Source organism: Augochlora pura, chromosome 4 (genome assembly GCF_028453695.1).
Source record: "Augochlora pura isolate Apur16 chromosome 4, APUR_v2.2.1, whole genome shotgun sequence".
Classification (NCBI taxonomy): domain Eukaryota; kingdom Metazoa; phylum Arthropoda; class Insecta; order Hymenoptera; family Halictidae; genus Augochlora; species Augochlora pura.
In genome coordinates, this window is record NC_135775.1 from 14,197,121 (window position 1) to 14,224,116 (window position 26,996).

Here is a 26,996-nt window from a genome sequence, read left to right on the forward strand (position 1 = left end):
AAAGTAATATGGGCTTGCATTTTAATCTTCATGTCCTGCCAAAAACGACGTAAATATTCGCAAATCAATATTAGTGTTTACATAATGTTCAAACAAGTTTTCATATCTGATTGAATACCGATGACGAAATGATCATAATGGAATGTAATTAAAAAAGGAAGAAAAAGAAAAGAAAGAATGGAGTAAGAACTTTTTGTTGTCACGAACAATTGTAGTAAATTCTAATAAATGTCAGTACAAATTGAATACTAAAAAAAGAAAAAAAGCATCATTTGTGTGCAACTGAAAAAAGAAAATATTAACAACTCGTATTTTTGGCAATACAATTTTAAATAACAATTAAATTAGTGTAGTAGTAGTTAGAATGTTAGTAAAATAAATTTTGTTCTGATATTTTCTTGATGACTGAAAGTTTACACACACACAATTTATATATATATAAATATATATATATATAAATATGTATATAAATATATATAAATATATATATATATAAATATGTATATAAATATATATATATAAAAATGTATATAAATATATATATATATAAATATATATATATATATATATATATATAAAAATATGAATAATAACGACGACGATGATACAAAGATAATAATTGTCTCATGGCGTAATTTGTAGGACGAATGTTCATTATTGCTTCTTATGCTATTATTAGGTAGTGGATTATAAAGATGAATATTGTAAATTAATAAAATTGATCATTTGAAAATAAACTATATTGATAACTTGTGTATCATGATGTTAACGAATTAACTCTTAATTACTAGGTTTTCTGTACGCATTTATATTAACTTTTATTTTAAATAAAACCAACACGTACACTTCATAAAAAAGGAAGCGGTAGATCAATAAACCATGGTAATTCAAGAATTCTTACGTATTGGGGAAATAGAATATTCGAAAATATTGTAGTTTTTTTAAATCTACTATACTAATTTCCATAGTTTTTGGATTGCAGATGTCATGCTACTAGTGAGAGATACTTGTGGGTTGTTAAAATGTAAAAAGTGAATATGCACTCTTTCAATTTTAAACATTATTATTGCTACGTCATACACATTTGTAGGTTGTCTATACAATGTTCTCGTTATATATACACATATATGCACATACTACGCATAAATCAATATGCGAACGCATAATTTTTACGTGCCAACTTCAGGGTGCAATTCCAATGGTCAAACTTAAAACTTTTGGTGCTATATCAGCAAGGGGAGATTTTGTAATCATTTATTTAAAAGTGATGAAATATTAGTGATTCAATTAGATCCTGCATCGTGTAGGTAAGAAAAATCGAGGTGGTCTATGTTTTGAATTTTATTATAATCATGTACGTAATAAACTTATAAAATCCATATCAACTGCGTCTATTCGTAGGAATCTAACAAATCGCATACGTTGTTACGAAACAACGACCAATCCTGTGATGGGTATCTGAGCACAGTGCTGTCTCCTACCTTCGTAGGGCCAAACTGTGTTTCTGTAAAAACATTAGTCGAACATCAGTTAACATCGTCGGACGAAACAGCTTGTACACCAGCCGATCTTATCCTAAAACAACTCCGATTAGGTATGTTTACCAACTTTTCAGACTTAGATGTACACAAAATATCTTAATTTCAACGTTGCATAACATTAGTAGCAAATAATTCCATTCATTTTGACGAAAAATTGAGTAGGTTTCGTGATCTACGAAATTCGTAAGCACATCGTTGTTACAAGAACACTGTCCACCATTTTGTTTATTGTGTCCACTTTTGGAGGGAAACTAAAACTTATTTTACGTCAACCAAAATTACGTATGATTGTATTGATTCGATCTACGTCCAAATATGAGTAGAATGCATTGAAATATTGTATGGCTTTTAACTTTTGCGTCTCCACTATGATTATTTACTTCTCTCTGCTTGTAATTTATTCATTTAAAAATTCCCGCAATTAAAATTTTGATTTAACCGCTCAATTAACACTTACGATAAAGAATGAATCTTAATTCGATTGTTGAAATTATTCATCACTTATCAATTAAGGATATTAAATGCTAATGTAGTCGACATAGAACGATCAATGGTTAATGAATTTTCTAGACATGGCACGTACCAAGCAAACTGCTCGTAAATCAACGGGAGGTAAAGCCCCCAGAAAACAGCTTGCGACCAAAGCTGCACGTAAAAGTGCACCTTCCACTGGTGGAGTGAAGAAACCCCATCGTTATAGGTAACAATGTTTTTAATTAAACAAACGTACGCTATTGCGATAAAGTACCAGCATAAATTTGATCACATTATTTATATTTTAGGCCTGGAACTGTAGCACTGAGAGAAATTCGAAGATATCAGAAATCGACAGAATTGCTGATTAGAAAATTACCATTCCAACGTTTGGTTCGTGAAATCGCACAAGATTTCAAAACAGACTTGCGTTTCCAGAGTGCAGCTATTGGAGCCTTGCAAGAAGCTTCAGAAGCTTACTTGGTTGGGCTGTTCGAAGACACAAACTTGTGCGCGATTCACGCGAAACGTGTCACAATCATGCCGAAAGATATTCAGTTGGCAAGACGAATTCGTGGTGAACGTGCTTAAACATTTCATTGTTCAAAACATCTAACTGTTCCCACAATCAAATTCATTTTTGTTGTCCCATTTTCTAAAGTTTTCACAATCTATCAAATTCATTACAGTTGTGTTGTTTTCATGAATCATTACTGTAATTGACACTGCCAAGACCTTGAAAGATAAGATACAGGAGATAAAGTATATCAATAAATATTATATTTTGTAGTATAGTTAATTACGTACGTTTATGATTTAATGGTAGAAGAATAGGAAAGAGGCACAGAGATCGGAGTATGTAGTTTTTAACACATAGTAACACTTTGTATAATTGATATGTTATAACTAGTGAAATGGGTGACACAAAATCAATTAAACGTGCAAAGAATTCGTATATTTCCAGAGGAATTTAGCTGCTTTCACTATTTTTCTCCTATGTTTAATACTATTTTCGGTTACCGAACAAACTTAGTTTGCAATCAATGATTGAATGCATTTTTAGTGAATTGTAAAATATTTCTTCTGTGCAAGTAGAGAAAGTAACACTTCATAATATAAGCTGTAGAAAATTAAAATGTTACAGAATTATGTACCGAGCGTCGTCCGTAGGCTCATGTTATTAGCTGTATTTGCGTTATCAAAGCATCAGAATATTTTGCATTTATATTTCATGTCACACTTGATTTGAATTTAAAAGTTCGTGTCCATTAGATCGTATGACAGCCTTGTTTAATGTGTTATTATTTTAGTAGATATAATATTATGATAAGTACTAATAATAATTTACACCTTCAAATTCATGTATAGAAATTTTTAATAAACTTTAATTGAACTATCTTAGTAGCAAAAAGTGCACCTTTCCTTCATAAATATTTGGGGAAGATATCTTGAGATACACTTATAATTTCGACCGTAAGTGGTTTCTCGAAAATGCTGTTTTTGGAATCGCTATGACTAATGCGCAATAATGAATCATGTTTATTTCATAACTAATTATATCAATTACATATGCTACGAACTTGGAAATTTACTCTATGGTGCGTCATAAGTAAAATGTACCCTTACATTATTATCAGTATAATGTGCATACGATCGAAGAGTCCTATTAATACATACAAATTACTACTCTTAAGTGCACACATATACGTACATATATAAATATAAACATCTATGCATGTGTTTACCTGTTATAGTTGTATACATTCTATTTCATAGAACCTACTTTTAATCATAATCTAATTTGAATCAGTAAATTGTGATAATTATAAAATTAGTTGTTCGTCTAATCGACAATGACACCGCGTCATTTGCGTTGTCAAAATTGAACGTAAACCCAGACGCTGTAATGTTTACGTTGACACGCAATGGCGTCTACTATTTCCGAGTTGAAACGCGAATACTTGATCTTGGAAGCAGTAGTTCATCATCAACTCGAACCGTATATTTGATAAATAGCAGCATGCAATGGATGTGAAGTTCTGATAGTAATAAAACAATCAAGACCTAAGAGTTATTTGTTGCATTTTAGGACGATGTATATTTTCTAGAACTTTCCACGAAGCAACCAATTTCATTGTTAATAGAATTGCACGAACAAAGTCGTGATATTCCTGTGTAAAAGCATCCGAAACAGATAGAAATTCGAGCAATGATAGTTGGATAAATTTTGCTCGGTTTGTTCAATTATTGTTTGAAATATTTGCCGATTTACCCAGATATCGATTGTGTCGTTGTCGATAACGATGAAAAGGCAATTATTACAAGTAAAACGAGGTTGCTCTCGACGGCCAGTATCATGTGTATATTACAATTGACAGTGTTCTTCTCGGTTCGACTTCTAGGCGTAGGAAGCTGAGCCAATCGCAGGTCCTACACTATGAGGCAGAACTGCTATCCGACATCCGATTGGATGTACCGCACCGCGGGCTTACGTGCCTCTCGCGATTTAATTTCTAGGGGGTAGGGACAAGGGAGTCGTGACTCGGGAGAGCGTCCACTGCCATCGGAGTACAAGGAAACAGATAGTGTTAGCTCTCGCTTCTCGTGAAATTTTTCATTTGAGCGGTACGTAAACTCGTTGAAATTCTATATCACAATTGGTCACGTGTAAGTAGCAGTGCCAGCAAGCACGCGGCGAGTGTAGTGTTGCATCGGGACGAATAAAAAGTGTTAAGAAATTGAAGTTTTCACATCGGAACGCGACGTACTGTCGTGTTGCCTCCATTTTGCAATTGACGTTCGTGGAGGGAATCGTTTACGAGTCTCTCTCTCTCACGGCCGATGCTCGCCGCTTGCTTCACTACCAGTGTCATTGATTCAGCTCTGTTTACCAATCGTTTGTTTTCTTCGATGAAACAACAATCAACGGATACGAGAACCCCGCAAATTCGAATCATACATTTTTCATGTTAGCATGGCTTTTTTTTCGCGTCGATGCAGAAGGAACGAAAGTTTGTACATTGCGCAATGCGCAGCGTTCCTCGGTGCGCGGTTCCTTCGTACGAATAGCAACGGATCGTACCCCCACTACTATTCCTCCACCACTGGCCTACCCTTTCCCCCATTCGAAAACTTGTTTCACACTCCACTCCACAATTCCATTTCGAACTCCGAAATGTGATCTTCGAAGTAGTTTTCCCGCGTCGTTCCCACTGTGTTGTTATGTTTCTGCCGCTTCGTTTAAATGATAACACGGTTGTTCCCAACATACGCACATGGTGTCATTATTTACGAAAATAGGGATAATTACTTGTGAATGAATTGATTATATATAATCGTGTATAATTTACATAAAACAATATTTTCGTGTATATTTTGTTTTCGAAAAAATCGAGTTCGTAAAGTTTGAAAGCACATGAGTAATTAAATGGATATATTTTGAAATTGTTGTTTATACTTTAACGGAATTTTCGCGAAAATATAACTTTGAGTAAATAAATGTCTAATAAATAATATTTTATCTACATTGTAAATAATTTGTAAGTCACTTTTAACATTGTTACAGTTTAAAAAATGGCACGTACTAAGCAGACAGCTCGTAAATCAACTGGAGGTAAAGCACCTCGTAAGCAGTTAGCTACAAAAGCAGCTCGTAAAAGTGCTCCTTCTACTGGTGGTGTAAAGAAACCTCATCGATATAGGTAAGTCAGGTATTCAATGTAAATTGCAATAGATTACCAATAACCATTGCATTACTGTGAAAAGAAAATTTTAAAATACTAAAAATGCAATATGCAATTTTTAGACCTGGTACTGTGGCTCTTCGAGAAATCCGAAGATACCAGAAATCTACCGAGTTGCTGATCAGAAAGTTACCTTTCCAGCGATTGGTTCGTGAAATCGCACAAGATTTCAAGACCGATTTGCGTTTCCAGAGTGCTGCGATTGGAGCTTTACAGGAAGCGTCGGAAGCGTACTTGGTTGGTCTCTTTGAAGACACCAATCTATGCGCTATCCATGCCAAGCGTGTAACAATCATGCCCAAGGATATTCAGCTTGCTCGACGAATCCGTGGCGAGCGTGCTTAAATAATATGTAACTCCCATACATACCATATATTGCTACTATTACTACAATTATTATTATTAATTATCATTCATAACGATCCTGGATGGAGCATTTTCATTCCAGACTATGTATTATGTTGTACTCCACAAAAAGTGTACAAGTTCATCCCTACGATAGGTGCATAGATTTTCGAGCTCTTTTAAATCAATGCAAAATGTTATCATTTGTTTTCAATATATTGGTAGTTTTTGAATTTGGTCCATAGCTTCTTGTAAACACAAAGACTGCATTAGTTTACTAAAATAATCGGTATAATTATTTACTTTTTCTTTCAATTCATTGGAAGTTTCTTTATTATTTTAATCCTTATTTATAAAGTCAAGATATATATATATTATATAAATTGAAAGGAAACCGATCGCAAAACAATAATCGTAATAAAAGACAGAACAGATCTTCTATAAGTACTAGTAAGAATATAAAAAAGAGCTTTAGTTTCTCATTCTGATCCTGTTATATTGTATTTGTCATTATTGCAACACATGATGTCATCATTATCATTATTGGTACAATATATAGCAAAACATTTTGCATTAGGAAGTAAGACAGTTTCTTTATAGGGATCCAAAGTAGTGTTTACTATGCTAGAACTCTGGTTGTATGAAAAATACATAGGACATTTCAATCAGCTAAGTACTCATTGTTCGTGTAAAAATGAACGTTTCATAAATAAATCTTTAAAATAAGATAAACCTACCTTTGTCTCTTATAGGTAAACACCATTCCACAGGTAGAATAAATTTAATGAATTCGAATGCAAATACAAGTTTAAAGACTGTTTACAATAGCTTTATTTTACAAAGATTTAAATTTACTTTTACAAATTTATTTTACAAATATTCTATTACTTGCTATTATTTGGATTTCAGCGTCATTTGGAAATCCAGTTTACAATCAGTTTGGTATTAACAATACGATTGAAATATCATTTGAATAATTTTTATTTTGATACATTTAAGCGAAATCTAATAAGGGATCGACAAATTTTCTTATTAGATAATACATTTCGTTTAGCGGCGTTAGTATATTTTCTACTTCGTATAAATATTCAGAGATCCAAAGCTATTTAAAATTATGCAAGTGGCATAAAAGCACACAAATTATGGTAAAATATCTAGTACCAATAACTTTTACATGTTCCGAAGTATAAAACTGAACTACTTCACGACGCGTGAGACAATTCATTCGTTTTGTTATTAAAAATAGACATGTATCTAACTCTAAAAGCTAAATTTGCACTAGACGTTACAACATTCTTCCTAAATTATGTCAAAGTGTTTAATCGTGTTAAAATTATGTACTGAAAATAATAGCTCACAAATTAATCTTGTAATATCATTTGTGAATATGTACCTATAAAACGTAACTGTGCTACGTGCCTACAATTATCACGTTATCAAATTTCTACATAGAAATTAAAATATTTACAAAGTCCGTTCATACCGTTGTAAAGCATACTTTTAAATAATGACGATAGGAAACTGAAAATTTCTGAAACTCGCTGAGTCTCCTTAAAACTAGGAGTCGAGTAATCTTATAATTATTAGAAGTAAATAAAAAGTAACGCGATAAAAATAATAATTCTCATTCATCCCATAATTTTGCAATAAATTAATAAATGAGATTTGAATAAGAATTAAAACAAATCAGTAGGCATAGAAGTATGTACGTCGTACGAAGTAAAAATGTATTGTTGGAATATTTCCCGTTGTTTATAATCGAATGTGGTTGCTGTTTCCAGAGGCAAAGCCTCGTACCTGCCGCCTAGTCCTAATTAAAAAATTCAATATTTTTTCATTACCATCTTTTAACACTATGGACTATAATTTATGATACTTGAATGCACACTCAAATTTGACCAGCGCTTCCCAATCATTTTTATAAAAGATTTTTTCTCGCAATCTGCTGTTTGTTAAACACCCACCCCAATATACTCGATCTGATTTGAATAGTTTTCACTATTTTACCATTACATCGTTTAATAACTTCAATTGCATACAGCTAGTATATATAATGTTAAGAGCACAGTTAAAGATTGAGAAATGCTGTACATATTTATGGATTGTGCGTAGAATGGTACAGCATGCATATCGAGACGATTAAGAGAATACTTGAGGATTTGCAATTTGTAATACTTGCTTCTTCAAGGTACATCCTATTTGCAATGAGTAATTAATGCGTGTTTCATATAATCGGTATAAAACTATGATAAAACGCTAGTTCTATATTGTGCAACTTTGAATACGTCTAAACAGTTTGATATTATACACACACAATAGAAGGTTTTATTTTATACAAGAAATGAACATTAGTGACATATACACATCATGCAATGAAAACATAAATTGCAACCATTGATGTATTACGCAATATGTGTTGTCCTTTCATGTTGTATGTACAAATTTTTATAAAACTTCCAAAGCTATTTTATGAAACAAAATTGAGCACGAGAAATCAACATTTAAAATGGTAAACATAGATTGAGCCATAATTTGTTCTACAAATTATCGAGTCTCATTATTACATGTATGTAATCTTTACATGAAATTATGCATCTAATATTGCCATTACATAAGCCAATACTCCGAATATGCGTATTCATCTATACGTATATCTGTTATTTACAAGTACACTTATATTACTATGAACTTATCTTTTTTAACTTACTACTAAAATGAAATTATAAAAACATATTATATTACAACATATTGTTGACTCAACCTAATATACACAAGAGCTTCATAATAACGTAAACGTACTTAAAGTAAATATGAAAAAATTAGACACTTAAGAAAAAAGTGTTACATAGCTTTTGATAAACAATATCAGATAATTGATCAATTTACATTGCAAAATAAGGTAATACTCATTAACTTAGGAATTAAATGAAATATTCAAACTAAAATGAATATAAATAAACAAAGGTCTCAATAATTTTGTCTAACGAAGTCGTCCAAGAAAATTAAAAAATATGAGTTCATTAGTAACACATTAAATTTATTTAAAACCGTTTAAAATTTATCCTCTTGCAGATTTAAATTATTGAGACCACGTCAGATATTACAAAACTAAGAACATTTTTTTTATATCACAAAAAGAAAATTCGACAGTTAAATGCAATTCGGTATTCACCTACACCTTATATTAAAATGTGATGAATAATAGAGTACGATTATGGAACTGGAAGTATTAAGTCACGTTAAATTGAAATCAAACAACTTAATAGAGACTCATAAATCTATCATGATACTAAATAATTTTGATCGCTTTGTCTCAGAGATGTATTAAAAACTAAGACGTAATGCGCCTTACAATTAGGACAATGTGAAAAAGAAGAGGGATGCACTATTTAAATTAGTACCGCAAGCGAAGAACGGACTATATAAAAAGTAATGCAGTCTTATGAAATATTTTGAACTTTCAGAGTAAAACACTAGTGAGCTGGGATCATTGGGAGCTTTGAGTACACACAAATTCGTGTTTCTAGCATTCACAAGAAGCACTATGTATGTAAAGGACGAACATAGAACTAAATAAGTACAGCTAATTTAATAATTATCATGTATCACTTTTCCATTATCACTGAATTATAAATTTATCAGAAGCTCTTTCATTGAAGGAGGCAATATTGCACAAAAAATAAATTATCTATTTTTTAATTCAATTCCGAAAAAAACCATATTAAAACCTGCACATTGATACATGATATTTTACTACAAGTACACGCAGTGCACAAAGATAAAGGAATAATGACGTAATTTTTCAACATTATTACGATGCTCTAATGTTACCTGTAGAGATCACGGACGGCTTGATCCTCCCGAGATGGATTTGGACACGTGTTTAGCTTATTCTCCAATGCCTGTGTTGATTAAACAGCTATCGTTAATGTATTGTCGTTTTACAAATGTGTTGTTGTGATCAGCACATATTTTTATGCTTCTTCAGTGCACAAATAGATACCATTGGACACTACTATTTACATACAGGAAGATTAGCCAGGGAAGTAGGAAATTAAGTGTATGTACAGTAACAAAAGTTTAAAGTTCAAAGCAAAAGAATCCAAATAAAGACCTGTGTCACAAGAATGCAGAAAATAATTTAACGGTGAGGTATCATGGAGGCTTGGTCAGCACTTGGTTGATCTGGGTTGCTGTTGTATACATTGACTAGGTGTATGAGCCTGGACGGATGGTAAATCGGTAGGTGTAGCAGACACTGTTTTTTTCCCACCCAGACAAGTGCACTTTACCCTCCTACACTCCATGCAGACCCACCTGTCAAGCTACCAAAACACCAGCTACGTCACGCTACCAATATCATAGACTAATGACTAGTTTTCGTATAAACTCAACATATTTGGATATAGGGTTCGAAAATATTGGCAATCTAAAATTGTTTATGCGAATAAACGATTCATGCTACATGGAACAGTTACCTAGTGCCAAAGACATTATTTACGGCAACTGATAAAGTCACTTAAAAACTTCAGGGTATACAAGCCATGCATCAAAACTATTTCAATGTACATCATTGTGTACTCAACAAGTATAAAAATGTAAGATGTATTTATATAGCAAAAAAAATACTTACTCCAACTTTCCTCATAAGATCACCAATCATATTCATCGCTAATATTCTTGTGCATGGTGCCAATGGTGGATTCACATTATTATTGTTATTGTTGTTCCCAGTTACACCCCCTACCACTCTGTTTCCAACTAATTGCAAACAGGAGAAGACAAAAGTTACTACAGGTATATAATATTAAACTATCGAACTTAGAGAAACTGTAGCTACTAAATGGCACAATACTTTCATAAGAATAAATAAAAAAAAATAGTCTACATGCAAGTTGGATGCACATTATATTTTTTTAGAAACTAAAATAAAGAACAAGTTTGTTAAAATAATTTTTATTTCATTGATAACAATATCATATATATGTGTATATATGTTATATAGATATGTGTATGCATATATTTATATATATATATATATATATATACATATACACACACAGACACACAGGAAGATAAAAGTCATTAAAGCATATAGAAGAATGTTATTGAAGCATAAAAGTCGGATTGAGCAAAAAATTTTTTAATAAGTATCAATTAATGATAAACAAATTACTTATCATTGAAAAAGAATTTTAAATAGCATACAAAAAATATAATTTACGATTCGATAATCAAACTTTGCATCCATTTATTGCCTCACAGTTAAATCGATCTGTTAGAATTAATATATTTGTCGTTGATCCTTCAGTTTGAGAGTATTAAAGATCATCTTTTAGGTCCAAAGCAAAACATGCGTTTAGTTTTACGAAATGTATTATGTATCTTACTTTTTAGTGGCGAAGTTGTATTACTTGGAGGTATGGATTGTTGTACTATTGGGGTAGATGATATATGAGTTTCCAATTCAACTTGTAGCTTATTACTATCGACATGATTACGAACTCTGTCTGCGGACTTATCGTTATCTGGTTGATGCCTTTCTTGGACTTGAATCTCCTGCTTTAAGTCTGTAACAGCGCCTATTATTAAGATTACGTTACTCAATATGACCTCAAGTCTTATTAGTTATTTTATCAACCTCTAATTTCGTCCATTAATCTCTGTACTATAACTTTTAGGCCTTCTTTTTCGTCAAGTTCCGATTCCAGCAAAGCATTTTTTTCAATGGCTGAATTAAGCTTAGCCTCTATTTCCTCCTCTGTTACCCTGTTTATCCTAAATGGAAGGAATACAAAAATTGTAATACGTGTAATTTAAATGAATTTATTCTTATCATTGGAGTGCAAACATTTAAATACCTGTGAGCTCTTTCTAAATCGTCATTCTTTTGCTCTAATTCTCTTATATACTTTAATAAATGATCATGTTGTGCTTGCAAATCTTGAGCCTTTCCCTGAAACATTGCACAGTCTGATGTTTGTTGATCTAATCTTGTCCTCAATTGTTCCACCTCAGTGGCAAGTCTAACATTTCGTTGGCGTAGTTCTCTATTAGTTTTTTCTGCTTGCTCCAAGGATGCTTCTAATTCTTTTTCTAATAATTGTGAATTTTCTTGGAACTCTTCCAATTCTCTTTCTATATCTTCTTTCCTATAATCATAGAACATCAATTTGTTTGTTACATGATCTAACTTCTGTGATCTTATAGCTAATTGATAAATTACATAAAAATTGAAATCCTATCAAAGAATTTAGAAAAATTAACTTACCTTCTGTGTAGTTGATGTGCAAGATCTTTCCAATACTGAACTTCATCATCCTTAGACACAAATTGTGGAGGATCAATGTCCATCATTTTATAGGTATTTCCAACTTTGTTGTTTAAGTTTTAGATTATTGTATTGGAAGCAATTGACAGCTACAATCCGTTTTGATTTACCAATGGGACTGGTACATTCTACAAAGGAAATAGATTGATTAATTTGTGAAATTCTGTCTAATAAGTGAATATATATACACTAAACTATTGACGTTCTTGTCGACGAGTATGTTCAATATCGTAATCGGCATAGTGAAAGTTTCATTGCTTTCGTTAACTGAAACTGGAAAAAGGGAAAAAGAAGAGAAGAAATGTACGATTGTCCTGTTAACATTACATATGTAGATATGTACTCGGAACAGAATCGAAATAACGTCAATCTAACCTACTTCGCAGTAATCAGTACATTGATTAGGAAACAATGAATGTGCCGTGAAATTGAGGGACGAGTGAAACCGTGAATAACAGACCAGTTAGTTAAAAAATGTTGCATGTAATAAAAGTGAGATTTGCTGCAAAATGCTTTTGAAATAGGAGCACTTACGTGGTTCGTTGAAGGGTACATGCGACAATTTGACGAAGCGACGAACGGTCCAGTGTAAACTCCGCGGCTATCTGTGACCGAACCGAAACAGAATCGTAGACGTTTATCGCTATGAGTGTTGAATGAAACGGTCGAAAGACTCGTGTAAACGCATAAAAATTGAATCGTTATATGATGAATATAAATACGGAAGACCTTGAAAAACACTAGCAGGTGAAACGTAGAGCGAATGTCGCGTGAGACACAAATGTCATTACCGTGGAATTATGAGTCACTGCTCAGTTGAGACGGTAAGTTAGGAATAAGAAAAATGAAAAATTTTCTCCGATGAATACCGCGTTCCAAACACAGCAGAAATCAAACTAAAAACCATTCGTTGAATCGGCCATTTGTTTTCCATCGATCGTAAACCGCACCGCTGTATTCGCGATCGATTTACATTCAGCGTTACTCTTCGTACGACAATTCCGACTGAAAGACCCGCGCCTATTTACCACTTGCAAAATGGCAGATACAAATACATATAACGTATCTCTCTCTACTTTCGATCACAATGCTACGGTTACGGCGTAGTTAAGGTGGCGTTCGAGAGCTAACCGGTTACGCGTCTATCAGACATGGTGGACCATGGTGGATAGTCGTGGATTCAGTAGCAGTACATTCGGATACCATCAATAGGTAGTTCAACCCCTTTTTTTCTAGTGTCCTACGTTCTAAATTATATTTTTGAGCCAGAACGATAAAAACCAAATAACAGCATACACTATTCACCATTTTTTATATCTTCTTTTTCTCCAAAAAAGTGCATATAATATAGAAAGACAAAGGTAATCGAAACATTTGTATAGTGCTACACAACATGCGTAACTGCGCATATGTACATACTTACATGCTTAAATAACATGTCATCAATATCAAACTTACGATTTTCCTGTACACATTCTCGTATACTTGCCACTCCTCCGTAATTGTTTATCTACAATTGTCATCATTGCGCGTTATATAAAAAATTATGATCATGCCCCAATGTGCCTGGTATTTTCGAAATTATACCGTTTTTTGTATAAATTATAAATCATTATTTATATATCCATTAATTCATTGTTATGAAATAGAATATGACTTGTAAAGTGTAACAATATAAATTTTGTAAAGCTGTTAATATAACGTGTAAATTTATTTATGCAATTTCCCTAGATCTTTCATCTATAACAGTCTTCCAAGTTTAAAGAATCATTGTTATATGACATAGAAGATAAATAACATAATAAAAATAAAGTGTAAGGTATGGACAAATACAGTGTGCGACAAGAATAGAAAGAATTATTAAGACGCCACCTACGGAGGCAGGTTTGTGAACTAATGCTCTCTATCTTTGCAATGTATAAAACAAGAATGTCCCCCCGGGTCTTCCTTGTAAGCCCGGGGGAACATGATTTGAAATAAATATACTGCTCTTGCAGAAAGGCGAAAGTAGTCTCGCTCCTGCCACCTACATTTTTTGGAGACCTCGAATTCCCTGGTATTTAGTGAAATATAATTATAGTGACCCTGATTAATATTCGGATACCTTTTAAAATGCAATAACTTTTTTAGAACGGGACCAGTCTAATAGATCAGGGTTTGGAATTAATCAGCACGCAACATGAGGTTCGTAATGGCTATACCTCCTGAGTCCCACTACGCGTCTCTCTTGCCTTGGCTGCATCTTTTACTACGGATAACATAAATCGCTTGTGCCGATTTCTTTATACAGGATGTTTCAAAATTACTTGCAATCGACAAATGAGGAATTCTTAAGAGCATTTGAAATAACTTTTTCCTTTACAAAAATTTTCTCCAAGATATCGTTAACAAGTTATTAATGAAAACCACTGACCAATGACGAAGCCCAGTTCCGCTGATTGGTTCAACCGGCTCGCGTCAACTAATCTCGTCTCTCATTGGTCAGTGGTTTTTGTAAATAACTCATAAACAATGCTGTGGGTTGCATTTGCGCTAAGGGAAAAGTTACTTCAAATAACCTCAGGAATCCTTCATTTACTAATTGCGAGTGATTTTCCAAACACCCTGTATATGTGTATATGTAATATTTAGGTGATCATTTGGAAAGAAGACACGCGACGGGACTTTGGGAGCACAATCCTTGCGAACCTTATGTTACGTGCTGTTTAATCCCGAGACTTGTAGTAAATCATAACTAGAATGCTTTCCTTAAATTTTACTATTGCTTACAATGACGAAAGAAATAAAAAAATTTTCATTTCTAAATTTTTTTATCTGATGCTATCACGAAAATGAAAAAAATACGGTTGTTTACCACAATAGTCACTGTGCATGTTAAAAATTCTAAAAAGTTTTGTTTCGATTTTTGACCGATCAATGTGAGAAATCTGCAGTTTTAAAAATCTTTTAATGTTTGTAGCTTGACTTTACGTTAATCGATTTCGCTGAAATTTTCAGTATACATATAATTTACAGCATCAATAAAACGTATTTTTTAAATATTTGTCATAAATATTCTAAACAATAGTAAAATTTTAAAAGAGCATTATACTTACGGTCTAAATCTAATAAACTGATCCTTCTATCAACTAAAAAAAAATTCAAGTCGTTTAGTCCAGATGTAAAAGAGACATTGTAGGTATCCGACAAGGTCTGACTTATGCATTTTACGGAGAGAAAAAAGAACAGACGGCCAGTCTCTCTACACACCAACTCGAGAGAAGATTCATTTATTATTCATTTCTCGCTAATGAATTATAAATATTTGTATTTAATATTTAATTAAAGAATGTAAAGTGAACTTCTAGTTATTTTCACATATAGTTTTTGATTGAGTTTTGTGTGTTTGTGAATAGTTATTAATAATAAATTTTGCAAGCTGTGTTCCGGTACAACATTAAATATCCAATTTGATAGCGTCCTATAAATAATTAATTTCTTGACTTCAGAAACGTCATGTATAATAATTAAAGAAGCAGAAATGAACCTCTAACTGTATGCTACTATTTCATTTAAACACATTTGGTACTATATTAGTACATTATTAACGATTTTTTCACGTATATCTTCTACTCTATATCCGTAATTTGTAAGAGAATGACAGATTTATTTGCAACAAGGATAACGCTAGCCTAATCGTTGCACTATTTTGCTTTACAGCTCTTTAGACTTCACTACCCCAAGCTGAATAAACAGATTTATTGGCACGTTCACGTTATTCCTGTGGTCGATTTAAATAATGTTTTATACTTTATTAACATTTTTAAAATATCGATTAAATTAATGAATTGTTTACTGCTACCTTGTAAATATTTATTCAATTGTTATTATTTTTATATCAAGTTATTCAATTCATAATAAACCTTCTTATGGAGAACACGTGTTTATCGAACTGTAATAATTTATTTATTAGCTTGATAATTTCATATAAAAAGTTTAATTAAATTGTAAGTGTTAAGTGCGAATACTTTAATCAAACAGTTCATTTATATAATGACCTTCATATTTATTTGGTGACCTCAACGTGATCTTTCTTAAAGAAAAAATTAAGATGCTGTTATGATTGAAGCAAAAGAAAATTTTTATTTTAATTTAAAGAAAGATAAAGATAGATATAACAAATTCGCAACTACAAGAATTACAAAAACAAATTACAATTCTAATTGTTAATATGAAAAAAGTCAAGATTAATTTCGTCTAGAACAGAATGGAATACGTCAAGAACAAGGTTCAATAATAAAGAATCACTATGTTATCACCATAAAAAATTTAGAGAAAATTCTTTCAAATAAGAACCCTGCTCATAGACTGAAAATGTTCAAAAGAAAAGATAAAATGAAAAATTGTTATTGAAAAACTAGAAATACTGTCTGGAGTACAGGTGGTACTTAAATGGTAATTATCATCTCACTATTAATGACAAAAGTATGTTTAATTACTGTAAATTTAGGATTTTGTAGAAATTTTACATAGGAATTCATTATGGACTTGATAGGTACACAAGATTTGATAATAGGAGCCAATTTTATAGGTCATTTTAATCTCCTGGTGGATTTAAATGAAAAAAAAATATTGGACAAAGAAACAAAATTACAAATATTTGGTTTTCTTTAACATATACATACAATTTCTATTTCAATGATAAATAATTTTTTCACACATAAAGAATTATTACAAGAATATATTAACAATACAAAATCAATTCAAAAAGATGTTTTAAAAAGAGATAAAGATATTTATCATTATACATATATTAACCCCCTGCTGTACTTTAACGAGTCAGACTCGTGATGGTGATTTATAACAATAAGTTGTTAGATATGAATGTTTATCCATTCTTTTAAGTTGGAATCAAATTTTATTCCCTTGTTACCAATATTTAAACATTCGAGTATTTGTAAGTATGGAATAAATATAAAATTCCTTTTTCTTCAAAGAAATTTTAACCATGGTAATTGTAAAGAAAATGGTATGGCAAGGGGTTAACTAATGAACAATCTATTACTGAAAAACCTAAATGATTAACACCAGATAAATTTAAAATTGTGGAAGTAGAATTTGAAGATTTGATATGGAAAGAAATGTATAGGCCATCATTTAGTTAATGGGCGAGTCCTTTAAATATGATTTTTAAGAAAAATGGAGAATGGTAACTATGTTTAGATTATAGAAAAATAAATTCAGTAACTATTCCTGATTGCTATCCTGTTCCTCATATACAAGATATTTTATTTAAATTAGCAAATTCAACAATTTTTTTGGCGATAAATCTTACTAAAATTTATAACTAAATACCAATGGTTTCTGAAGATATATCAAATCATTTCGTTTATTTGAATTTTTAGTTATGCCACTTGGATTGACGAATGCTGCTCAAACATTTCAAAGGTATGTATTTGGATAATATCTTGTCATAGTTACATGAATGACATAATTCTCACATTGAAATTGAAGAAGAATATAGGAACATTTAAAAATAATTTTTGGACAATAACAAAAATGTGGATTGTATATTAATGTAAATAAATCTGTTTTTGGAGTTAAAGAAATTAAATATTTAGGATATTTAGTCAATGCTAAAGATAAAAGATCTATTGAAGATAAAGTTCAAGCTTTAAAAGATTTTCCTCTTCCAAAAAACCGGACAGAACTTAAAAGATTTTTAGAAATAATAAATTTTTATTGAAGGTTTAATCCTATGGCAGTAAACATTCATGTTCCTGTACATTCTTTGCTTGCAGGTGCTAAAAAGAAGGATAAAAGAATAATTCAATTGACAGAAGAATGAAAAACTTCTTTTCATCTTTCAAAAGAGCAATTGATTAATGCAACATTATTAAGTACATTCTGTAGCAAATGCATGTCTAGCATTAACTACAGATACATCAGTTACAGTAATGCGAGCTGTATTGGAATAATATGCTAATTATGAATGACAACCATTGGGATTTTATTCTAAAATTTTTTAATTTCATGATTGAAGGACGAGATTATATATATGTATATATAAATATAAATCAATAAATAAAACTAACCATAAACACAATTTTTGCACTTCAACAGAAATCTTTGAAAGCTTCACTTTGACAACTTCGACATTTAGATTTTATAGGACAATTTACAATGAACTTAATTATATTAAGGCAGATGAAAATATAATTGCAGTTACTTTTTCTAGAACTGAAGCTATTGAAATGCTTGTGTAGTAATCATAGAAAACTTAGCAGAAGTACAACAGACAAATGAAGAATTAAAAAAGATAATTTCAGACAGAAAGTCAATGTTTAAGATTGAATACAAATTTTACCAATAGTGTTCTTAGGATTAAGAACAGTTTTTAAAAAAGGTATAAATTCGTCAGCAGCAGAAATTTTATATGGACAAACTTTAAGATTGCCTGGTGAACCCCTTTTAGAAAAAGAGACACCAATTAATCAAAAGATATTTTTACACAAATTAAGAGAATACATGAAAATGTTGAAGTCACATTACACAACGCATTATACTAAAAATAAGGTATTTATTAATAAAGATTTAAATTCATATACACTGTATTTTTAAGAGTAGATACAGTCAAACCACCTCCAACACTACCGTACGAGGGTCCATATGAAATCATTGCCAAACTATCAGATCGTATTTTCACAATAAAGATTGATGGACAGTCTACTAATATTAACATTGAAACATTACAATCTACATACTTGAAAAATTTAGAGCAAGATGACCAGTTAGAAAATTTAGACTGTCCTTTATTTTCAAAAAAAGAGCGGACTCAAATATATCCTGGGTTCAAAGAAAGAGAAAACAAGATTTAATATTTAAATGATCTTAAATATTCAAAGGGGAGTAATGTGGCGGATGTAAATAATTAACGTTTTCTATTTTATCAATATTTTTTAAATATCGATTAAATTAATGAATAAGTTATTGCCACTTTGTAAATATGTATTCAATTGTTATTGTTTTCATATCAATGAGTCATTAAATTTATAATAAATGTGCTTAGAGAGAACGCGTGTCTATTAAGCTGTAATAATTTATTTATTAGTTTGATAATCTCATATAAAATATTTAATTAAATTATAAGTGTTGACTGTAAATATTTTAATCAAATAGTTTATTTATATAAAGACCATCATCCAACATATCCCTTTCTTCGTTGTCTTCTATCTTTGTCATATATTGTCTTTGTCCTTGCTTACACATCGCCTACGCCTACGCATTACATATACCATCTACGTGCTTTTACCAACCAGGTTTCGCGGGCTGTACGAATATTCAGAATCCCCTCCAATTCTCTAACTGCAAAGGAAGGAAAAGAAGGTTAGGAGCCACCGAGAGTAACGCGACACGATACTCATAACTTTTAGTCCTTTCCTCTTTCCCTTGCGTTGGCCAGTGGTTAGACAAAAAGGTACAATTTCTGAAAGTTTCTACGGTTTGCGAGCGTTACTACTATATACCAACTGTTACGAGTGCCGCGATCGCGCTGCCTGCCGGCGTTTAGCATCATTTATGTAGTGTCGATCAGAAAGATAGATCGAGGGTCTATTGAACCACACTGTAAAAGTGTTTTATTATTATGAAATTGGTTCTCTAATTATTTCGTTTAAATAACGTAATAAGTAAACAAAAGTAAGAATTAGTTACATGCACGATTAGGTATTATTCAGGAAAGATATGGATGACGAAGCTGAAACTTATAAGTTATGGAGAATAAGAAAGACTGTGATGCAGTTGTGTCATGATCGAGGTTATCTCGTTACTCAGGACGAGTTGGATCAAACTTTGGAACACTTTAAAGAACAGTTCGGTGATAAACCGAGCGAAAAAAGACCAGCACGCAGTGATTTAATTGTTTTGGTAGCTCACAATGACGATCCTACAGATCAATTATTTGTATTTTTTCCGGATGAGCCCAAGATTGGAATCAAAACAATTAAAACTTATTGTCAGAGAATGCAAGAAGAGAAGATTCACAGGTAGTGTTACAATTTATTATGGAAACTTGATTTTTATATTATACATTCTCTATCTATATTTTATATAATTATTTATCACAAATAGGGCTATTATCGTCGTTCAGCAAGGTATGACACCATCTGCAAAACAGTCTTTGGTAGACATGGCTCCAAAATACATATTGGAACAATTCTTGGAATCAGAGTTACTCATTAACATCACAGAACATGAATTAGTACCTGAACACATTGTGCTTACACCAGATGAAAAAGAAGAACTGCTTACCAGGTACAAGTTGAAAGAAAATCAGTTGATGCGTATACAAGCTGGTGATCCTGTTGCCCGTTATTTTGGCTTAAAACGTGGACAAGTTGTAAAAATTATCAGGCCATCCGAAACTGCTGGAAGATACATTTCTTACAGACTTGTATGTTAAATAAACAATTTTTGTATGCAACAACTATGTCATACATGTATATTGCCTTGAAATGAAAGTACCTTTATGTATTATATAATTTTGATAAGTATAATGTAAGACAAAAAGATGTACAAAATATATGAGTTATTCTGTTAATTAACGAATTACAAATGTATTTGCAGGTAGTATTTAATTATACAGCAATTTTTTTAATTGTTACGCAATAAATAATTTTTACTTTGATATCAAAATTGATAGTTAGGATTAGCAGATACAACTTTTTTCAAACATGTAACTTTATTATATTTGATTATTATACATTTCTTGGTCCAGATACATCCATAGTATACTGTTGTCTCAAGACAACTCAATTCCAAATTGATTTAAGTAATTTATACAGAATATGGGAAACATTGCTTATAGTAAGTGAATGTGTACCATACTTCAATGTCTTGCATCAACAATCAATATAAAATATTTAGAAAACTAGAGAATGCAAAACGTATACAACGACTGTTAATGAGACCTATTAAAAAATAATGAAATTAATGGAGTGTAAATATGCTTGTCAACACGAATATGCAATAGAGGTGGATCTACATGCTTTTGAATTATTTAAGCCTGAGATAAAGATTTCCCAAAGTTTTTTTCAAATTGTAAATGTCTATTCTACATCCACGTTTCTAATAACATTAACTACAGTGGTAGAATAAAACTTTTAACAATTTTAATACTTCTTAAAACGTAAACAAACGATCGCTACTGTTTCGGGATAATTCAATAAATAGTAATTTTTCTCCCGATTTGATCAGGATAACATTTGCTTCAATAGGAACTATACAAAATATTATAAATCATTTCAAAAAATGTCAGCAATGTAAAGGGGATTATTAAATAACTATATATATATTTTTTGTAATCTCTTATTTGTAAACGTCAATCGTTATGTTATTGGATTCAGTACTAAAACCAAATAGTACTGTATTTTGTAATTATTGCAGTCTTTGAATTAAAAAGAAATCTATTATTACTTTAGAATAATTGCCTCTTCTTGTTTTTACTTATTTTATATAAATGTAGTGCTCATACAAATACAATGCAACTTTCAATTACTATATAACGCACTTGTAAAATACTCATAGAATTTAAATTATTAATTCTTACATAACAAGTACCAAAAAGTATTATGGATTATGGGCGTAAGTAAATAAGGCATGCAAGTGTAATTAATATAATATATTGTTATCAATAAAATGTAACATAACGAATAATAATAATAATAATAATTACAAAATAGGGCTACGTATTTTCACTGTTTACACGAAGATAAAAAAAGTAAGGTGTGTCGAAATAATCTGTTAAAAAGAAAGTGTTTAAAAAATATACACGAACTAGCGATCTTTTAAAAATTATATGTCTCACGTTATACAGACAAGTCTATTTCGTATGACCAATTTGAGGAATTATATCATGTTTTGGTATGTGTTGAAAAATGCATTACGGAACACAAATTCATCTCGATTCTGTGTTTTACTTGATTCGCTAATTTATTTCTGACGTGTTACAAAGAATAAATCAGTTGCTCGTTGTACTCGAGTCCCATTAATATATGTATATGTATAACACATACCATGTTCGTGTAAAATTGGCATTTTTGTTTGTTATTCTTTATCGTAAAATCTCAAAAAAAAAACACCATGACATATTTCAAGAAAGAAAAGTTTGTTTCATAAGACAGGTAGTAGTAATAAAAAAAATAAAAGTTTCCAATCGAGAGAAGTTTCACCCATGAGACAACATTACAGAAATTGCAAATGATCTTCGTTAATACTTAAAAAAACATTTCCCTCGAATCTTGTCTGAACGATTACTCAACGTACAGTCTGAAAGTACAAGTCTATATTATATGATACACAGCAAGTATATCTGATACATCAGTATCAGATTTGTCTCAATCGTTCGAGGAATATTATCTTCCCCTTATTACTTGTAAAAATATCCACAACATAGAGGCATAGTGTGCATTTTATGCCAAAAGGCGACGCGTTTTAATGCTATATCTATATAAAGTTCTTGTATCTGGCATTCTAGGCTCTTTATCACGAAGGTCACCCGTTCTTCGAACAGCAAATTCTCGTATCGAAAAATACAGTGTTTACGCCAGCCTTACATTAAATTCGACTTTCGAAACAGTATGTATTTTTCGTTTAATATGGCCGATGCTCCTTGTTAACCGATGTACACACAAGGTCAATATTATACCTTCGCGTTTGAACACTCCATTAATGGACTACCAAGAAATAGGAAACACCACTCCACAATTCGTTTGTCACACGTAAATGTTATGAATGTATTTTCAGGTCTACTCTCTACTCGATTACTTGTGAAACTGAAATATGAGATGCTTATGGGATGTGTCTATTTTACACGCATAATGACTATTAATAAATTCGAGTAGTAATATCAGTCTCAGTGAAAAGTTCTCCTGCCGATTTGAATATAAACAAACTAAAAAAAAACTTGCTACCTTGCTGTCTGCTATGTAATAAAACTCTATATCTGTGCAGTTGTGTTACTAAACGAGGAGAAGCTTTTTCAATGGGACCGATAAAGAGTACTAATGGTGTATCAAGCCAAGCTAAAAACTCGACGTCTAGACCACCAATGCATCCTGGTAGCCCATTCAATAGGCGGAGTTTGCAAAATTTTCTTGATTAATTCTGCTCCAGCTCTGATCCTGTGTATAGTAGTGGTGGGACATGGTGGCCGATGCTTTTGGCCTATGTGTGCGCGATATCAGGCCTAAAATCAACGATCATTTTATTCTGAAAAATCAAATGAAAAGCTTAAAATACTGCTATTATACTTACCTAGGAGTGATAAGGAGTGACATATGTAGATGGGAACAAGCCTCGTCTATTACCAATTTCTCCGTGCCACCAATGTTGATCCGTACGGTCGGTTACAGTAATTACATCACCTCGTTTAAACTCGAGTTCACCAGGTTCTTGTGGCATAAAATCGTATAAAGCTTGTACTAGACACTGAAACAAAATATGATATTACGATAAAAATTAAGCAATTCCTCTCTTTCTCTCTCTCTCTCTCTATATATAATTACTTCTTCTGGGACCATATCTCGTAATTTAACATCTTGCGATCGAGAAACAGACGCTGTACGGTGATATTCTACTAATTCATTAAGACTGTTAAATTTGACCACCCACAAGAAGAATTTTCCTTGGGCATCCCTTAAGACTTTGAAGTGCTGAACACCATCTGAACATCTGAAGGAAACCATCCAATAATTATTACTTAATAGGTACATTTAATCTGTGTAGTTTCTTTCCAATAGAATTTTACTAACTTAACAGACAAAGAGAAATCACCAGGCGAACTTTCACTAATTCTAATAAGAAAAGCGCCTTCTTGTTTGTTCATTAATAGTCTTTCTGCATCTGCTCTGGTTATCCTTCCATAATACCAACTGTAAGAGATATACAAAGCATGAGCAAACAATGAAAACATGAAAGAAGTTAATAGCAATTTACAATAAATTAATGAAAAAAAAAAGAAATAGAACACCCACTCATGGTTTTTCATTTCTATGTAGTTACTTGGAATGAGTCCTTCTCTGGAATCTAGTTCAGCTCTGTACCAGTTCATGTCATCCTCCATATTTAGAATCTGTAAGAATAACATAGCTGTTATACCATGCATGTTATGGTAATAATGTTCTGTGTTAAATCTGTTAAGGCTAACAAATATGTCTATCATTCTAATATAACGATAGACAAAGCATTAACAACATTATGTTCAATTTTATTCCAAAAGCTCATACTACTGTACAATTATTTGAAACAATTGAACCATTTATACATCTTTTATGCCCTTTTAATAGAAAATATTTTCTCTTTAAATACTTCCACATGAATTATACTTTCAGAGGATTTAGTCATAGATAATTAAAAAGCAATGTCTCTGGAAGATTTTAGAACACAAACGACTCTCTATTGTGCAACATTATAATTTACCGGTGAATTCTTTTAATAAAAGGAAATGTGTAAGCTAAAAGGAATGTCATACAAATTTTTAATTAACCACAAACGGAACAGGAAAAACAGAAATTGTTATCTTTATCACAATATCAATATTACTTTGAGCCACATGTTTTAGGCGCAAATAATATCGAAAACCTCCTAAAAATCAACATCTTTCCTTCGACTCGAAAAAAAAGCGAACGGGGAGCATCATTTTGATCAGAACGCTATGCATTGTCGCGAATATCCTGAAGCGACACGCGACATCCGTTTGCGCGATAGCAGTTCGGAAAGTTCAGGATTGGTGAAACCATGTGTCGAAAACTAGCAGCGGTGAACGGTTTTCTCCAATTTTCTATTCGGAGAGTGTATCGCTATGGTTGAAGATCGAGTATTAGATGTACAAACCTTGAGGATTTGACTCCTTCGAAAACTAAGCTCATCCTCGGCGGTAGCCGTAAAATCATGCTTTGCTATCGCCTCCATTCTGCTTCTTCGTTCCACGAGAACAAGAACGACAGAGAGGAAGAGAGAGAGACAATATTATATATCCAGAGGTTGAAGGCAGCGCTAAAACTAGTCGCCTTTGTTTGTCACTGGGAAAATGCAATGACAGATACTGACTGTTATTAGTCTGGTACGGAGGTAGATTTTCCTGGTTGATATTTCTATACTATGAGTCAAAGACACGTAGGTGGTCACGACTACAGAACGGAACGCGCGATACACACGAACGAACGACCACTTGTGCTTTTCTCTGGTGCGCTGCCTACGATTATCTGAATTAGTCCTCCGTCAGTCCGCCTGGATCAATGGCACATTGGCACGAACATATTAGGTGCAACACGACTGCTGCTCGCGGATGGACCCGTTCGACGATTCGTGTCACTTTTTAAGGAAGGTGAACTGTCAAAAGCAAAGGTAGGATCACGCGCTCGCACGGCTGTCCATCGCTCGTCTTATCAGACATTACACTCTCGACTCTCCCACTGATCTCGGCTCCGTGTTTCGGTCCACCGATGCGCACTGGCTCACTGCGCCGACAAGCCCACCTCGACGTCCGGATTCGCCTCTACACCAAATTGAAATGCGATCGACGCATTCGATGTCGAGGTGTACACCGATTAAACGACTATCAGATTCCTGCAAAACGAGCTGACAAACAACTAACGCTAGCTTTCCACAGCCACAGAGACAGTGAACGCGATTTTACCAGACGAAATCTCCAGCGTACTATTTTTCTGTGGCGCAGGCGCGCGCATGCGTGTTCTATGTATGCTGCGTCGACTGCTCTGCCACCATTTTGTACTTTATGATATCACCCGTATGTGTATACCACTAATGTTCCGACTTTTCAAAGCACTATCTTTGTATCACTATCTTTCAGCACTATCTTTCTATCTTTATCATCACAATATTTTCCATTTACGGATTAAGCATCGTGTATGGTTTACTTTTAACCGTTAGATTGAAAGCTCGATGATCGAAAATCGATAAATAGATTTGGCGAGCTTTTGAATGATCTAGCGAGCTTGCTCTACCAGTACGGGTCTATTCAACTTTTTCGTACAATAGTTTTCCGTTTGTTCCTCGGAATAAATATTCTGTTCTTGAAATTCCATCGATAAATCAAAACTGAAGACCAAAGATAATAGGGTACTGCGTATTTTCCGCTTTCCGTCATTTCCTGCCATGTAGAATGGATTGCTATCGGGTAATTGGATACTGACCATGCGATAATAGCGAATGAAGCCGTGTTCGTTGCATAATTATTTCACTCATCATTGAAGGAAGCACGATTGCGTTAAATGATGAAATTACGAAACAAGAATCGACTAAAAATTTGACTCATTACGCAAGCGATACCGAAACCACGATTATTCTACGTTTGAAAGCGTCTTGCGCCATGAAATATGCAAAAGAGAAATAGAAATAGAGAAACGTTCGAACTTACCACGAAATGCTTGTACATTTCCCGCCGACATCATTGTCACCGATCACGTGAGTTCTCAATAAACGTGCAGTGAAAGCAGGATAGGTTATAGTATTTGCAACGTTCAGATTGAAATTAGAACTATCGTTCTTATAGATGTTTACCAA

The 26,996-nt window shown here is 32.4% G+C and overlaps 5 protein-coding genes and 1 long non-coding RNA gene across 9 annotated transcripts; 4 read left to right on the plus strand and 2 right to left on the minus strand.

Annotated features, from left to right (window-relative positions):
* The first annotated feature begins 1,441 nt into the window (after positions 1 to 1,441).
* LOC144469156 (histone H3.3A) lies at positions 1,442 to 3,411 on the plus strand. The gene is made up of 3 exons (XM_078179115.1): positions 1,442 to 1,594; positions 2,112 to 2,241; positions 2,324 to 3,411. The coding sequence occupies exons 2-3, from the start codon at positions 2,114 to 2,116 to the stop codon at positions 2,604 to 2,606; spliced, it is 411 nt and encodes a 136-aa protein (XP_078035241.1). The 5' UTR covers positions 1,442 to 1,594; positions 2,112 to 2,113; the 3' UTR covers positions 2,607 to 3,411.
* A 1,085-nt stretch (positions 3,412 to 4,496) lies between these two features.
* LOC144469154 (histone H3.3A) lies at positions 4,497 to 6,835 on the plus strand. Its single transcript, XM_078179114.1, has 3 exons — positions 4,497 to 4,640; positions 5,581 to 5,716; positions 5,821 to 6,835. The coding sequence occupies exons 2-3, from the start codon at positions 5,589 to 5,591 to the stop codon at positions 6,101 to 6,103; spliced, it is 411 nt and encodes a 136-aa protein (XP_078035240.1). The 5' UTR covers positions 4,497 to 4,640; positions 5,581 to 5,588; the 3' UTR covers positions 6,104 to 6,835.
* Positions 6,836 to 6,989: 154 nt separating this feature from the next.
* Positions 6,990 to 13,616, minus strand: Nude (Nuclear distribution protein nudE). Of its 4 annotated transcripts, XR_013493926.1 has the most exons (10): positions 13,226 to 13,616; positions 12,969 to 13,039; positions 12,375 to 12,562; positions 11,965 to 12,255; positions 11,745 to 11,881; positions 11,494 to 11,673; positions 10,737 to 10,864; positions 10,218 to 10,428; positions 9,935 to 10,005; positions 7,852 to 7,913 (listed from the first exon to the last, which is right to left on the minus strand). XR_013493926.1 is itself a non-coding variant. In XM_078179111.1 (8 exons), exons 2-8 carry the CDS (start codon positions 12,458 to 12,460, stop codon positions 7,856 to 7,858), a joined length of 951 nt encoding a protein of 316 aa, XP_078035237.1. In that variant the 5' UTR covers positions 12,461 to 12,562; positions 12,969 to 13,467; the 3' UTR covers positions 6,990 to 7,855. The 4 variants fall into 4 exon arrangements, 1 of the variants encoding a protein (XP_078035237.1); XR_013493924.1 differs by having other exon boundaries at positions 12,969 to 13,616; XM_078179111.1 differs by lacking the exon at positions 10,218 to 10,428 and having other exon boundaries at positions 6,990 to 7,913; positions 12,969 to 13,467.
* LOC144469157 (uncharacterized) lies at positions 13,547 to 18,489 on the plus strand. The gene is made up of 3 exons (XR_013493927.1): positions 13,547 to 13,646; positions 17,819 to 17,861; positions 18,215 to 18,489. It is a non-coding gene; the product is annotated as an uncharacterized LOC144469157 (long non-coding RNA).
* A 1,000-nt stretch (positions 18,490 to 19,489) lies between these two features.
* Positions 19,490 to 21,012, plus strand: Rpb5 (DNA-directed RNA polymerases I, II, and III subunit Rpb5). The gene is made up of 2 exons (XM_078179113.1): positions 19,490 to 20,458; positions 20,544 to 21,012. Exons 1-2 carry the CDS (start codon positions 20,157 to 20,159, stop codon positions 20,872 to 20,874), a joined length of 633 nt encoding a protein of 210 aa, XP_078035239.1. The 5' UTR covers positions 19,490 to 20,156; the 3' UTR covers positions 20,875 to 21,012.
* A 1,065-nt stretch (positions 21,013 to 22,077) lies between these two features.
* On the minus strand, positions 22,078 to 26,204 carry Drk (growth factor receptor-bound protein 2 drk). The gene is made up of 7 exons (XM_078179112.1): positions 25,521 to 26,204; positions 25,305 to 25,389; positions 24,446 to 24,543; positions 24,224 to 24,343; positions 23,978 to 24,143; positions 23,727 to 23,900; positions 22,078 to 23,658 (listed from the first exon to the last, which is right to left on the minus strand). The coding sequence occupies exons 2-6, from the start codon at positions 25,380 to 25,382 to the stop codon at positions 23,727 to 23,729; spliced, it is 636 nt and encodes a 211-aa protein (XP_078035238.1). The 5' UTR covers positions 25,383 to 25,389; positions 25,521 to 26,204; the 3' UTR covers positions 22,078 to 23,658.
* Between the last annotated feature and the right edge of the window lie 792 nt (positions 26,205 to 26,996).

Coding starts and splice junctions, on each gene's coding strand:
- Nude (XM_078179111.1), bottom strand. CDS start 12,460: ATGATGGACATTGATCCTCCACAATTTGTGTCTAAGGATGATGAAGTT. Junction 11,674..11,744: donor ATTAATGGACGAAATTAGAG/GTTGATAAAATA, acceptor GCGCTGTTACAG/ACTTAAAGCAGGAGATTCAA. Junction 10,865..11,493: donor TACAACTTCGCCACTAAAAA/GTAAGATACATA, acceptor GTTTGCAATTAG/TTGGAAACAGAGTGGTAGGG.
- LOC144469154 (XM_078179114.1), top strand. CDS start 5,589: ATGGCACGTACTAAGCAGACAGCTCGTAAATCAACTGGAGGTAAAGCA. Junction 5,717..5,820: donor AAGAAACCTCATCGATATAG/GTAAGTCAGGTA, acceptor TGCAATTTTTAG/ACCTGGTACTGTGGCTCTTC.
- LOC144469156 (XM_078179115.1), top strand. CDS start 2,114: ATGGCACGTACCAAGCAAACTGCTCGTAAATCAACGGGAGGTAAAGCC. Junction 2,242..2,323: donor AAGAAACCCCATCGTTATAG/GTAACAATGTTT, acceptor TTTATATTTTAG/GCCTGGAACTGTAGCACTGA.
- Rpb5 (XM_078179113.1), top strand. CDS start 20,157: ATGGATGACGAAGCTGAAACTTATAAGTTATGGAGAATAAGAAAGACT. Junction 20,459..20,543: donor CAAGAAGAGAAGATTCACAG/GTAGTGTTACAA, acceptor TATCACAAATAG/GGCTATTATCGTCGTTCAGC.
- Drk (XM_078179112.1), bottom strand. CDS start 25,382: ATGGAGGCGATAGCAAAGCATGATTTTACGGCTACCGCCGAGGATGAG. Junction 24,344..24,445: donor ATAGAAATGAAAAACCATGA/GTGGGTGTTCTA, acceptor TATCTCTTACAG/TTGGTATTATGGAAGGATAA. Junction 23,901..23,977: donor GAGATATGGTCCCAGAAGAA/GTAATTATATAT, acceptor ATTTTGTTTCAG/TGTCTAGTACAAGCTTTATA.